Genomic DNA, 14,688 nt, shown 5'->3' with positions numbered 1-14,688 from the left:
GACAGGAACTGCAGAATGTGGCCACCTAGCTCATTGTGTGGTGTGTTCCCATTTCTGTAAAATAGAAACACATTCAAGGAAAAACAATTTGGAAATGTAGTCTAAACTGTTAGCAATGTTATCGTTTTGTTTTGTTTTTTTTTTTTACATCCAAGTTGGTTAGCATATAGTGCAACAATGGTTTCAGGAGTGGATTCCTTAATGCCCTTTAGCCATTTAGCCCATCCGCACCCCAACAACCCCTCCAGCAACCCTCGGTTTGTTCTCTGTATTTAAGGGTCTCTTATGTTTTGTCCCCCTCCCTGTTTTCATGTCATTTTTGTTAGCAATGTTACCTTGACGTGGAGACCTGGGAAGACCAGGGACCTTCCCTTTTCTTTAGTATAGATTGCTGTAAAGATTAAGCTTTAAAAATAAAGCAAGAAAAATCCAATTATATTTAAAGCAAAGAGGTTGTAATATCTAGGTAAAACCATGACATCTAAAAGTTAACCTGAAGGCAGAGCTAGGCCCAACTCTAGGAGACTCGAAGGAAGCGATTCTGCTCTTCCTGCCCCCACCCTTCCCCAGCACTAAAACTCAGGCCCCAACCCCAGGCCAAGCACTGCATTCCTGGGAGTCACCTGAGGCCCCCAAGTCCCCGGACTCTTGCACGAACCCAGTCTGCAAGCCTCGCCTCCCACGGCTGTTCCCAGACCTGCGCGTCCCTGGAGCGGAGATGAAAGGGTGGCTGGCCCCGGTCAGGGCACAGTCCACCGGGAGCCAGGGCCCCGCAATCACCCGGACGAGTCAGCCCCTCCGGCTGAGAGCTGCTCCGCGTGACCCGGTGCCACGTGACCCGCGCGGGGCGGGGCCGCCAGCACAGTTGCTGCAGCCGCCGCGGGAGGTGTCGGAGTAAGTGGGTACCGGGCTGGCGGGGACCCTCCTCGCGGGTGGGCGCGGGCGGGGCCCGAGCGTTGCCCCTGCCTCTGGTCCCCCGGGGACCGTGAGCCAGCGAGCTGCTGGGATCCCTTCCCCATGCAGGGCCGGAGGGGCGATGGGATCGCCATCGGGGTCGGAAAGGCACACCCGTATCCTTTGGATGGCTGATCCAGACACTTCCGCCTCTCACTCTGACCGCAGTGAGAGGGTAGCAGACGCCCTCCTTGCGGAGCGGTTACATTTTCCCCCATACGCTGTGGGGGAAACTGAGAGTCCACAAAGCAAGCCAGGCCGGTGGGAGCACCCACTCCAGTACTGATAAGAGAACACACCTCTACAGGCAAAACCCGTGGATCTCACCTGCTCTAGCGTCCCAGTATACCACTACACCTCTGTTTATTGAGGAAGAGGCCGTAGGTACAAAATATCCAGCGGATGGGGGAAGAGGGGTCGGGAAAGAGGGCTGGGTCGAGCTACAAAGTAATTGCCAACATATTAAACACTATGGTTTACATGCATCCTTATTTAATATTCACCATCGTGTAATTTGTCAGGGAGGTACTGCCCCCATTTTCATGCCTGAGGAAACCATCTCGAAGATCTTGAGTCCTTTGACTAAGGTTCTGCCGCTGGTAAATGGAGGAACGGAGATTAGAACCCAGGTCTGTCTCACAGCAGCGCCTCCTGGTGGGTGGTGGAGGCACTTGGCCCAGCCTATTCCTCTGTGAGCTGAAAGTTGGGATCTTTTCCTCTTCCTGGCTCATCAGCCTAGGCAGAGGGTGTTGCTGGGTGAGAAGGGCTTCTCCCCTCTCCCCAGCCACCTGCATCCCTCCCTTTATTCCTGTCCCTTACCACTGATTCCTTTTGTCACCTGTCCCCTACAGGACAAGATGAAGCTCATCATCCTGGACCATTATTCTCAGGCCAGCGAGTGGGCAGCCAAGTACATCAGGAATCGCATCATCCAGTTTAACCCAGGGCCAGACCAGTACTTCACCCTGGGACTTCCCACTGGTGCGTTGTGGGATAGAGAAGGTGCCATGGACTGGAGGCAGGGGGAGAGAGTGAGCATCTGGGGTTTTTAAGGGACCAGGTTCATGGGCTCATTAAGCCAAGAGACTTTGAAGGAGGGCTCTGAGGTGCTGGTGCTATGAGTGAACAACCTTGTTTCCTGGACATGCAAAACAGAGGACAGTTTCCTTTATGGTCTGGTTTAGTTGCTGCCTTCTCCTAAAGAGTTCTGGTATAGAAGGGATCCTGGTTAGGCAGGAATAACCTGATTTTTAGACTCGATTCTAAGTCTTCCCACCAGAAGTCCTTAACAGAACTGAGTCATAATGTCTTCAGGCATACATTTTATGTAATGAATGAATTTTTGTGCATCTAAAGTGCTACTAGCTGAGCATTATCCTTGGGAGAATTGAGAAGATAGTCCACTCAAAGCATTTTCTATAATTAATTAAACACAGGACCTAAGTGAAAAACAGTCCCAGTTTCTTCATTCATTCATTCATTCATTTTTAATGTACATCCAAGTTAGTTAGCATATAGTGCAATAATGATTTCAGGAATAGAATCCAGTGATTCATCCCCTACGTATAAACACCCAGTGGTCATCCCAACAAGTGTCCTCCTTAATGCCCTTTGCCCATTTAACCCATCCCCCTGCCCACAACCCCTCCAGCAACCCTCAGTTCTCTACATTTAAGAGTGTCTTATGTTTTGTCCCCATCCCTATTTTTATATTATTTTTGCTTCCCTTACCTTATGTTCATCTGTTTTGTAGCTGAAATTCCACATATGAGTGAAGTCATATGTTTGTTCTTCTCTAATTTCACTTAGCATAATATAGTCTAGTTCCATTCATGTTGTTGCAGATGGCAAGATTTCATTCTTTTTGATTGCCGAATAATATTCCAGTGTGTGTGTGTGTGTGTGTGTGTGTGTGTGTGTGTGTGTACACACACACACACACACACACACATATATATATATACACACATTGATGGACATTTGGGCTCTTTCCATACTATGGCTATTGTTGATAGTGCTGCTGTAAACCTTGGGGTACATGTGCCCCTTCAACACAGTTTAACTGTATCCTTTGGATAAATACCTAGTAATGCAACTGCTGGGTCGTAGAGTAATTCTATTTTTAATTTTTTGAGGAACCTCCATAAACGTCCCAGTTTCCTATGGAAAAAATCAGAATGTTGCCTCTATGGGAGGATATTTTGACCTCAGCTCCTTAAGGCAAATGTCCTGATTCTTTCTTTCTAAGTTTGGGTGGATCTGCCCCTCATTGTCCCATCCACTAGAGCAGGGACCTTCACACCTTTTCTGTAAATGGTCACTTAGTCAATATTTTACACTTCACTGGCCATATAGCCTCTGTTGCAACTGTTTCACTGTCCTTGTAGCTCAAAAGCAGCTGTAGACAGTACATAGATGAATGTGCATGGCCGTCCACCAATAAAGCTTTATCTATGGACATTGAAGTTTGAATTTATATAATTCTCATATGTCACGAAGTAATATTCTTTGGATATTTATAAGCCATTCTTCACTGATGAGCTGCACAAAAAGAGGGAGCAGGCTAGTTTGGGCCTGTAGTGTGAAGTTTGCTGACCTGTGCACTAGAGGTTTGTGGGAGCAGTATCTACACGTACCTGGAAAACCACCAATGTCTCAGTCCCTGTGGGGGCTGCACTAACATCCTGTTTGGTAACTAGAGCTATTCTAGGTCAGAGTCTATGCTGCTGAAATCCCTCCCTAATTCCCCATCACCTGCATAATCAGATCCCGGCTCCTCAGTGTGGCATTCAGGGCCTTCCAAGACCTGGCTCCTTCCTGTCCTGCTTGAACCAGCATGGCATGTCCATATAAGGGTTCCTTGGAACATCCCTTCTTTTAGGTGAAACATCTAAAAGGTGAAAACATCTTTAATTGGTGGAAACCAAATAAACCAACTCTAGCTAACTCAAGCAGAAAAGGAATTTATTGGTTAGATATTGGGGAGCTCACAGAATTGATGGGAAAGCTAGAAATTTGGAAAATGCACATGATGAAGCTCAGGGGAAGGATAGAGAAGCTGTGTGGCTCAGGCATGGCTGAGGCCATGTCACAGGGACAGATTGATTATGGGGGCAGGGAGGGAACTTTCATTCATTCAACAGGTTATTTATTGAATGCCGGCTGTGTGCCAAGCTGTTCTAGGCACTGGTGATACAACAACAAACAAAAGAAACAAATTCCTTCCTTCCTAAATCTTTAAGTGTAGTAGGAGAGACAGATAATAAGTCGACAAATAAAGTATGTTAGATGGTGATGAGTGAATGAGAAAAATGAAACAGTGAAAGGGGTTAGGGTGTATCTAGACAGGGGTGGGGGTTTGCAATATCAGATATGGTGGTGGGGAAGGTCCATCTGAGAAAGTGATGTTTGAGTAAAGGCCAGAAGAAGTGAGAGTTATGCAAATATCTGAAGGGAGAGCACTGCTGGCAAAGGGAACAGTATGTGCAAAAGCCCTGAGGTGGCATTGCAAGGAGCAGGATCAGTAAGGGTGAGAGAGGTAACCAGGGGCCAAATTATGTACATATTTTGTTAGGATTATTACTCAGTGAAATGTGAAGCCATTAGTAGTTTGTGAAAAGAGTGATCTGATTTGGGTGGGTCATTTTTCTTTTCATCATCTTATTTTTAAGAATTTCAAATATTCACAAAAGCTTAAAGAATAGTGTAGTACCATTTTCCTGGGCTCACCAGTTGTTAAAATTTGCCACAGTTTCCTTCTTCTCTTCTGTCTCATGTTCTCTCTCTCTCTCTCCACACACACACACACACACACACACACACACACACACACTTTTTTATGAGCCACTTGAAAGTAAGTTCCCAACCTCCTGACACTTTACCTTTAAATCTTTTGGCATGTATCTCCTCAGAATAAGGACATTCTCTTACATAACTACAATGCTATTATTATCCCTATTAAAAATCCTTCCATAATATCATCAGATATACAGACTATAGTAACATTTCTTTCCACATCATCCACATTTATATTTTATAGTTTTCCCCCCAATAAGCCTGTATCCAGACTTCATGAATATTTACTTTTTTAATCTATGGAAGTCCTGCCTTTTTCATGTGCTTTATGACATTGACTTTTTAATGACCCTCAACTCGCAGGAGTTTGCTGCTCCTCAGGGAAGTCTTCTGTGAACCTACAGACTTACCCTGATCATAGCTGACACTACTGTTTCATGTTCCCAGTCCTACAGGGTGAGCTCTTCCAAAGCGGCTGCTGTGTCTCCTGCTCCTGTGTTCTCATCACGTGGCTCCCTGCCTCACATGCTAGTTGCTCAGGGAATATCGTGTCAGTAAGTAAGGTGATGTTCACTCAGGTTACTCATCATGGTCATTTCAGTCAGCCGTGTCCTGAGCACTGGGATTCAGCAGTGAACGGGACAGACACGGCCCTGCCCTCCTTGAGCTTACAGTCTAGTGGGGAAGTAGGCATTCAGAGCAGTTAGGATTGGAGCATTGGGATAGGACTCCATATCTGACATGTTCTCTCAGATCTGATAGGTTCTCCTTGCTGAGCAGCCCAGCTGGGCATCTTCAGGAGCTGGGAGCTAAAGGGAATTCATGGCTGTGGCCTCTCTTACAGGGAGCACCCCAATTGGCTGCTACAAGAAGCTGATTGAGTATTATAAGAATGGAGACCTGTCCTTCAAATATGTGAAGACTTTCAACATGGATGAGTATGTGGGTGAGTCTGTCTCTTTCAAGGTCTTTCCTGATTCCAGGAGAATTGTACTCCTCCCCTTTCAGGCTCAGCCCAGGAGAAGAATAGGGAAGTCCCAGGGAGCCGGTGATGTTTAGGGATAAGCTTAATTAGCAATACCTGTCTCTTCCAGGCCTTGGTGTACTCAGCTATAAAAGCTGACCTCCTAGCTTGTAAGCAGTAAGTGATCAAACAGATATGGAAGCCTCTTGTACGGAGCAAGCATTTTTTTTTTTTTATGTTATTTTTGAGAGAGAGACAGAGGGAGCACGTGAGCAGGGGAGGGGCAGAGAAGGAGACACGGAATCCAAGGCAGCCTCCAGGCTCTGAGCTGTCAGTACAGAGTCCGATGTGGGGCTCGAACTCATGAACCGCGGGATCGTGACCTGAGCTGAAGTCGGACGCTTAACCAACTGAGACACCAAGGCACCCCCAGAGCAAGCATTTTAAATACATATTAAATGAGTATCTCCTTCTTGTCTGCCTCTTCCCCAACTCCATGCCATTTCTTTCTGGAGCCAGTAATTACAAATGGGATCGTGGCTGGGGTGTGTCCCTCAGTGTCCATGTCCTGTCTTTCTCTCCAGTGTTCATCCTCCAGCTCCCCTTCCTGCGAGGTACACTGGGAGAGGAACGGACACTGGTGTCCCTTCCAAAGCTGAAAAGCTACGCCTTGGTCTTCTGTACCTGCCCCACCCCCACCCCCCGCCAGGTCATCATTTCATTTGGCTTCTTTTTAAACATCTTTTTTTTCACTTGTGGTAAAATCCACAAAATTCACCATCTTAGCCATTTTTATATGCACAGTTCAGCAGCGTTTAGTCACACTGTTGTGCAGCCATCCCCCAGAACTCTTTTCATCTTGCAAAACTGAAACTCTACCCATTAAACACCAACTACCCATTTCCCACTTACCCAACCCCTAGCAACCACCATTTTACTGTTTCTGTGAGTCTCACTACTCCAGATATCTTATATAAGTGGAATCATAGAGTAAATGTCTTTTTTGTGACTGGCTTATTTCACTCAACAAAATGTCCTGAAGGGTCATCCATGTTGTAGTGTCAGAATCTCATTCCTTTTTAAGGCTGACATTAAACATCCACCTTAAACATTCTTTTTCTTGGCTAAAAAACATTTTGTGAAGCCCTGAGATAATTCTGTCCAAGCACCTGGCATTGAAGTTGGGGTTCAGGCTGAGCGGGGTATAACTGTGGGTGAATGGTGAGGTGGGAGGCACGGGGGAAGGGGCATGCTTACTTCCTTTCCCAAATGGGCCAAGCCCCACTCCCAGGTTGCTAGGCCACCTCCAAAAGCCCAGAGTGGCCCTGGCCTCCAGCCTACAATTACTCTTTTGTGAAAAGGAGATCCAGATGAGGGGATTTCTCAGGTTCCTGGTGTGTAGCTACCTTGGCCCAGTCCTGTCGTCACAGCAGTGGTGGAGGGTGGACACAGGGAGACCAGCTCAGACTATCCTAAGTGTCTCAGGGCCAGAGGGGCGGTGCCCAGGGCTCCCTGATGAGCATTTCCCTGAAGGAATCTGTGAAGGTCTGGGGGTATCCTGGCATCCTCTTTGGAACGAGAGCTGTGGCCCAGCCTGGGAATGACTTAGTGTAGCCATGGCCCCACAGGCCTTCCTCGAGACCACCCGGAGAGTTACCATTCCTTCATGTGGAACAACTTCTTCAAGCACATTGACATCTGCCCAGAAAACACCCACATCCTGGACGGGAACGCACCTGACCTGCAGGCCGAGTGTGACGCCTTTGAAGAGAAGATCAAAGCTGCGGGAGGGATCGAGCTGTTTGTTGGAGGTGAGCTTGACACTCTGCAGCACGTGTCCAGGGCAGGTCCAGGGTGGTGAGGACATGTGGGAACGGGACGAGACCCATGCCTGTCCCACTGCAGCTTCCTCACTGCACTGAAACAGTAGCGATTATTTATCACCCTGAGTCAGGGAAGACCCTGGAGTAGGAGCCCTCACCTTAGCTGTGCTGCTCAGTGACTGTGTGATCCGCACTTCAGTGCCTTGTTGGTAAAGTGAGACGTCTGGATTTGGACTCTCAGATTCTATTCCCTAGTCTTAAGGTTTTGTATGGATCAGTCCATGGGACTTACCTAAACAGTTCAGAGCAAAGACTCTGTGTAGTTCCAGAAGATTGCAACTTGGCCCCCGCACCACTGTAGCTTAGCCATTTGAACACCAGAGAAGTTTGATGACTTCCCCGGGGTCAGCCGCAACAGTGGAAAGAAAGGAAGAATCTAGGGTGGCCCCTTCTCAATTTGAGGTTTGTTCCTACCCTGGGCTGCCCTCTTCCATTACCGTCTGTCTCCACCTCCGGATTCACCCGTGGGGGTGATAAGTTGGGACTTTTACTCTTGTAGATTTAACTCTTCTTTACTTCAAGGCAGGGAGGAAGAGGCTCATGTTCTCAGCACTCATGTTCTGAGATTTTATAAACTTTGCAACCCCTGACCAGGCCATTTTTTATTTGCTGTAACTCTATCTCAGCAACAGGACCCCTGACTACTGGGAAGGAGAGAGAGAAGTTACCCATCAGTGATCTTGCGAAGCAGAAGCTATTTGGAGTGCTGCTTACTTAGCTTTCTGAGGGTGGTAGTGAGGCCACGACGTCTGTGTGAGCCTCAAACAGAAATGCCAGGAGGTGGGGAGAGGGGAAGATCTTATGCTTAAGGTGTACCTGCCCAGGGTGAATGGGAAAAGAGATATGATTTCAAGGATTTTTTCAGACCCCAGGTGGGGAAAAATAGATTGTCCATTCTTGAAATCTTGGATCCCTGGGACTGACAGGCCTGTCCTCATTGTTTCTCCTGGGCAGGCATCGGCCCCGATGGACACATCGCCTTCAATGAGCCGGGCTCCAGTCTGGTGTCCAGGACCCGTGTGAAGACTCTGGCCATGGACACCATCCTGGCCAATGCTAGGTTTTTCGATGGTGACCTCACCAAGGTGCCCACCATGGCCCTGACGGTGGGTGTGGGCACTCTCATGGATGCTAGAGAGGTAAGGGCGCAAGGGGTCCACAGGCCTTCCTGGGGGGTGGGGTGGTGAACTGGCCTTTTTGTTGTTAACTATACAGGGTACCACCTGGGTACAGTTATTAAAAATGAAGACCTTACAAATAAGGCTAAAATCCTAACTGATCCCATCACTGCTCCCCCTTCCTCTTTGGAGGCAACCATTGTTCTCAGTGTGAGGGAACCCTTTTCAGCACTGCCTACTTACGAAAGGCTGCAGGCTCCCCCGCCTCTGCCTGCCTAGCTTCTCCCAGGCAGAAAGGAGCCTGGCCCTACTGATGTCAGAATATGAATTTGTACCTGCCCGGGTACTGAGAGGGACTGCTGGTTCCCTGCAGTTGATGGAGGTCACTGTTCGAAGAGAGCTCCCCCTGCCACCCCAGGATAGTTGTGGTTCTAGGCCTGTGTTCGGGGATTCATAAATGTGGGGAAGTGTGATTTGAACTCGGTTCAGTGTGTTTTTCCCTAGAAAGTGGAGTATCATTTGAATTTTTGGTGGTTCCAATTTCTTTACTGTCTTTCATTAGAATTTTAAAAACATTTTCTCTTCCTTTCAGGGGTATATTCAGTGGGAAGCAGCTACACATTTTAGCTTCAAGTTTCTTTGCCTAACAAACATCTACATCAGTGAAAAGGGCTCCCTGTTTCGAGTGAACTTTTGTGAAATGAGTGATATCACCCACTTTCTCTTGGGTAACCTTGACTCAGTACCTAGGAGGTCACCCTGCTATTTTTGGCCTTGCAGCTTATAAACCTGCAAGGGTTTGAGGGCCCTCCCTGTCATGTGACGGTATTATGATCTGGGAAAGGACCTGGGTCTGGAAATCAGGAGTTCTGGGGTCCTGAATGAAGAGTCACATTCTCTCTGTGCCTCTGTTTTCATTTCTTATGAGAGAGGAACAGTAAATCCTGTTCACAAGTCCATGGTACAGTGGAATTATAATGAAAGGAAATCTAGAGAGCAGAGTTCTTTACACTTTCCAGCACTTCTGTTCTTGATATTTGAACTGTTGAGGGGAGGCTGTGCCTTTGTTTTATTTGAACAAAAAGCATCACCCCAAGTGCTATTAGTCAGTCTAATACCCGGAATTGAAAGTGACCAGATTGAGGGGCAGCCTTTCTGGGCTTCAACCTTAGGAGCCACACGCATAACTATTACCATCACTTCCATGGCCCTTTGTAGATGGGGCAGATCGGGACCCCTCTTATTCAGACTGTGCTTGTGAAAACTCAGCCAGCCTAGGACCCCTTGGGACCCACTGTCACAACCATTGGGATAAGGGGTGTGGGCCTCTGTCTTGCATGTCTATTCATAGTCGTCATCAAAGGTATCAGGAGGCACCATCAAGTGGTGGCCTTTGGGTCAGAAATGACCTGGAGCAAGGGACTTAAATCTCCTGGAGCCCTTTTCCTCATCCTAGAACATGGGGATAATGATGCCCCTGCCTTAGGTTATTTGTGTGATCAGGCACATACAGCAGGGAGCACAGTGTGGTGCAGGCTAACAATTTAAAATGGTATATTAAAAACAGTGATTCTTACAGCTGGTTGGGGAGACTGGGCCAGAATTCAGGTTTCTGGACTCTGGGTTCCACTGCTCATTCTCCTCCATCACAGGCTTGTTTTCTGATCCCCAGGTGATGATCCTCATCACAGGTGCTCACAAGGCATTTGCTCTGTACAAGGCCATCGAGGAGGGGGTGAGCCACATGTGGACCGTATCTGCCTTCCAGCAGCATCCCCGCACGGTGTTTGTGTGTGATGAGGATGCCACCCTAGAGCTGAAAGTGAAAACTGTCAAGTATTTCAAAGGTGAGGGGAGGGCTGGGGCTGGGAGTTGGTGGCCAAGTTTAGGGTGTGCCAGGTGTGAGGAGTGGATCTAGTTTTCTTGCTCTGGCCACTTTCATAGACAACTCTGATTTTAACAAAAATGAAACCTTAGGATCTCAGAATACAGTCAATGCTCTTCCATCCATGACTGCAAGGGTTGTTTCTGGAAGCCTCTTTGTTCTGAGGAGGCAAAAAACCCAGTGAAATGAAAAGTTGTTGTCCAAGGGCAACGTGGTGATCTCTTGGCAATGATATTGAGCCTTAGGGTGTTTTAATCTTTCAAGGTCTTCTGCAGGCCTTCCCCTCTAGGTAGGCCACCTAAGAAGGAGGATCTTTTTCTCTTCCACTTTAAAAAGGACACACTGCTTTAAACAAACTTATGTGAAAACCCTCATCTACTAAGCAGGCATATTGGGAATTTATTCTTTGGTTAAAAGATTAACCTTTGAGACTGCGTGCCATCATAGCGGTCACGTCACGCTCTGTACCGCTCCCCACCGTTGCCCTGTAGCAGCAGCCGCAGCCCCCGATGCCAGCCCCAGGGGCCTCCTGTACCCAGGTCCAGGTCCCGGCTCCACCGCTGCTGTCCAGTCAGTTCGCTGCTACTCCCAGGGGGTCGCATGAAACAGATGGGGAGTTTGATGCTCACCGGGTGACATACTTCAACAAGCCAGATATTGACGCCTGGGAATTGTGTAAAGGGATGAACACACTTGTTGGCTATACTCTGGTTCCAGAACCTAAAATCATTGATGCTGCTTTGCGGGCATACAGATGGTTAAATGATTTTGCTGGTGCAGTTCGCATCCTAGAGGTTGTTAAGGACAAAGCAGGACCTCATAAGGAAATCTACCCCTATGTCATCCAGGAACTTAGACCAACTTTAAATGAACTGGGAATCTCCACTCCAGGGGAACTGGGCCTTGACAAAGTGTAAACCCCATGGATGGCTTCTCAAGGATTTATTCATAATGCTACTTGATTATAAACAGTCACCTGGAATTACTGATGATAACGTATTACCTTATTTGAACAAGTTTTCCTTTATTGAGTACCAAACCATGTAATGGTAACTTGGACTTTAATAAAAGGGAAATGAGTTTGAACTGAAAAAAAAAAAGAAAAAAAAGATTAACCTTTGAATGGCCAACACCCCCAGAGACTGGATTTAAAAGTCCTGTGGATTCTAGCATTCTTTGGAAATAACAAGTTCTTTTCCTACTCTAGGGTTTTTGCCATTTGGAGCCACAGAAAAAAGATAATTTTCAGGAAGAGGAAAAATTTGAGAGCTCTTGGATATGACTGTTCATAATGGTGGAACTTGGCTTCTACCTGCCTTAACTGCTTTTCGTTTTTAACTTTTCACAGGCTTAATGCTTGTTCATAACAAGTTGGTGGACCCCTTGTACAGCATCAAAGAGAAAGAAACAGAGAACAACCAGTCTCCTGAGAAACCGTATGGTGATTAGCCTGCGCTCACCCTAGCATCAAGGACGTCCTCAGGACAGGCGAGGCATTTCTGGTGATTGCCTTTAGGAGGACACAGTTGTATTTCTCTCACCCAGTATGGTTACTCCAGACGAACGGGCATACAAATTGTTCTTGGCCCTGCAGCATGGAGCCTAGTCGTCAGAGTTTAGGGACAGGGAGAATGACTTGTTTTCTAACTTAATCAGAAAAAAAAGTCTCTGAAAAATGTACTCCATAATTTTTGATGTCTGCCCTACAGAAATTAGGGTTTTTAGCTTTGGTTCTCCCTCTGGCACTGTTCTCACATACAGCACACTCCCAACAGGAATTTCTATCATTTGTATACTGATTCTCAATTTGGGGGGGTGGTGGGAAAGGGACCTGTGTATATGGGCCAGACTTCTCTGGAGAGGCTCTGAAAGCCCCTCTTGAGCAGGTCTGCTATTTGAGGATCACTACTCCAGATGAAGGAACAAATTCTCAACCGTATGTTCAGTTCCAAGTGCCGTGGCAAGAAAGAACAGGATTTCTTTCTTTCCCTTCTTGTTTTTCTCTGCTCTCACAGTTGGCCTTTCCGTGAACTCGGAGGATTCCTTGGGGGAGAATCTGGGTGGCCCGGGCTAAAGAGAAGGCTTTTGCTGATAAACTCAGAGCCTGAAGGGGCATGGCCACGTCACACTCCCTTCCCTCGGGGACCCTCCAGCACGGAAGAAAGGCGGAAACCCTCTTCCCAGCAGAGCCCATGTTTCTGTTTGAAGGTCTCCGTGGGCACCATGTCAGTGTGCCCAGCTAAGGAGATGGGGGCCAGGGCAAGCAGCTCGCTTCGGCCTAAGTTTAGTCACAACACAAGTGACATGTTCTCCTGCTTCCCTGAGAGCTGAGTGCCAAGACAACATACCAAATGCTTCTAAAGGCGCCTAATAATAGCCTTTCCTCACTTAAAATACCTTGCCCTTTCAGCCCTCTCAGGTTCCTGTGGCGTGTTCTCGTGTTCCCAGAACACCAGGAAGCACAACAGTTTTGCCCCTTTATCCTTCACCCCGTGTTCACAAAATGAGTTCATTGCTCTGCCTTTCGACTCTCTTAAGCCTTCGTGGAGTGGATGCTGCCTTCCCCTCCCTATCTCTGTGCCTGTTTGAAGCTGCTGCTTCCTCTATTTCTGGGAAAGATCTTTCAGAGACCAGCTCAGGCCTCTCCTTGAGTGCTGTGTTTGGTACCTGGTGTTCTGTCTTTAGCTTTTATACGTGATCGTGCTGTCATTCTGTCTTAGGCTAGTGGATCGATGGGCTTATTTACAATGTGATATTTTCTATTAAATCTGATATTTTCAAATAAAACGTGTCTTTATGGGTTTGCGCCCCCAGGGGTCAGAGGGTGGTCTGCGTTGATACTTATGTATTTTGGCAATGGCTGGTGAGCAAGGCTTCACATTCACTCCTCACAGCAGTTCCGTAGGAAGGTGCAGTCACAGCAACTGCTCACCCTCTTCCGTCACCAGAGGGAAAATAAAGTCATTCATAGACATGAAGCACCTGTGTAAAATGGCAGGTAGGAACAGATGAGCAATGAATTGTCATGTTCTGGCTATGCCTGGGATCCAAACAAGGATACGGCTTCCAAAGAGAATAAGGAGATTTGTGACCAAGAGGGATAGAAACATTGCAAGGTATGAAAAAATAGGTTTGGATGGTTTTTTTTAGTTAGAAAAGTAAACATAATGGAACATCTTGGGTCAATATAACCAGTTGAGGTACAAGTGGAAGTTGGCAGAAGGGTTTAAATTTTTATCACTTGTATTGAGATATAATTTACGTGCCTGTAAAAGTCATCTATTTTAAATTCAATGATTTTTATTAAGTCTACCAAGTTGTGCAATCCCCTGCCACATCCATTTCTGTCATCCCCGAAAGCTCCCTGTTCTTACCCCAGCCCATGTGACCACTGATCTGCTTCATCTCCACAATCTACCTTTTCTAGATATTTCCTAACAGTGGAGTCCTACAGCATGGCATCTTGTGGGTCTGGTTTCTTTTGTGAAGCATAATGTTTTTGAGGTTAATCCATTCAACGTGTATCAGTATTCCCTGTTTATTGCAAAACAGTATTCCACCGTATGGATATACCACATTTTGTTGATCTGATAAAGAAGGGATTACATTTTAAGTGGGTATGTTAAGAAAAAATTCTATTAGAGTGAAATGAAAAAGAATTTAGTCACGACAGCTAAACTGGAGATGCGTGAATGAACTCGGGACCTTAAAAAGATCCCTTTCTGAGGCCCATGTTTCCCTGGTGGCCCAACAGCAGTGTCATTCTGCTACCACCAGTGCTTCTGCAGGTCAAGTGGGATGTATGCTCTTGGGCCAGAGGCCTCCTTGGAAAAGAGCTAATTACGTTTGGGGGCGGGGATCACAGCAGGCCTGGAATATCTTGTTGCCAAAAGTAAGGGTGCTTTCAAAAAGGTTTGAGGCAGTAATGAAAAGACAAGGCAGCCAGTTTAATGGAGCTCTGAATGGCCAGGTTGTGACAATCTAATCAGTAAGTATTAAATACAGCTAGGTAAAACAAGTTCAATCTGTAAAACCCTAAGTCTGATACTCAAAGAGAAAAAAGGTAATATTAAGTATAAATGGTACTGC

The 14,688-nt window shown here is 46.8% G+C and overlaps 2 protein-coding genes across 4 annotated transcripts; both read left to right on the top strand.

Annotated features, from left to right (window-relative positions):
• Positions 1 to 756: 756 nt before the first annotated feature.
• GNPDA1 (glucosamine-6-phosphate deaminase 1) lies at positions 757 to 13,386 on the top strand. 3 transcript variants are annotated; one of them, XM_015063409.3, is made up of 7 exons: positions 757 to 894; positions 1,806 to 1,935; positions 5,594 to 5,695; positions 7,342 to 7,524; positions 8,551 to 8,735; positions 10,387 to 10,561; positions 11,948 to 13,386. In XM_015063409.3, the coding sequence occupies exons 2-7, from the start codon at positions 1,812 to 1,814 to the stop codon at positions 12,046 to 12,048; spliced, it is 870 nt and encodes a 289-aa protein (XP_014918895.1). In that variant the 5' UTR covers positions 757 to 894; positions 1,806 to 1,811; the 3' UTR covers positions 12,049 to 13,386. The 3 variants fall into 3 exon arrangements, with proteins under 3 accessions (XP_014918895.1, XP_014918907.1, XP_014918900.1); XM_015063421.3 differs by lacking the exon at positions 757 to 894 and adding an exon at positions 1,111 to 1,334; XM_015063414.3 differs by lacking the exon at positions 757 to 894 and adding an exon at positions 1,111 to 1,338.
• On the top strand, positions 10,585 to 11,932 carry LOC128315574 (cytochrome c oxidase subunit 5A, mitochondrial-like). Its single transcript, XM_053222457.1, has one exon. It carries the CDS (start codon positions 11,109 to 11,111, stop codon positions 11,514 to 11,516), a length of 408 nt encoding a protein of 135 aa, XP_053078432.1. The 5' UTR covers positions 10,585 to 11,108; the 3' UTR covers positions 11,517 to 11,932.
• Positions 13,387 to 14,688: the final 1,302 nt, after the last annotated feature.

Source organism: Acinonyx jubatus, chromosome A1 (genome assembly GCF_027475565.1).
Source record: "Acinonyx jubatus isolate Ajub_Pintada_27869175 chromosome A1, VMU_Ajub_asm_v1.0, whole genome shotgun sequence".
Classification (NCBI taxonomy): Eukaryota; Metazoa; Chordata; class Mammalia; order Carnivora; family Felidae; genus Acinonyx; species Acinonyx jubatus.
This window is presented reverse-complemented; position numbering and strand designations above follow the sequence as displayed.

Bases quoted from the DNA above. Each gene is read 5' to 3' on its own strand.
- LOC128315574 (XM_053222457.1), top strand. From the start codon at position 11,109: ATGCCAGCCCCAGGGGCCTCCTGTACCCAGGTCCAGGTCCCGGCTCCA.
- GNPDA1 (XM_015063409.3), top strand. From the start codon at position 1,812: ATGAAGCTCATCATCCTGGACCATTATTCTCAGGCCAGCGAGTGGGCA. The intron at 5,696-7,341 runs GTGAGTCTGTCT...ATGGCCCCACAG, and splicing joins CAACATGGATGAGTATGTGG to GCCTTCCTCGAGACCACCCG. The intron at 10,562-11,947 runs GTGAGGGGAGGG...AACTTTTCACAG, and splicing joins AACTGTCAAGTATTTCAAAG to GCTTAATGCTTGTTCATAAC.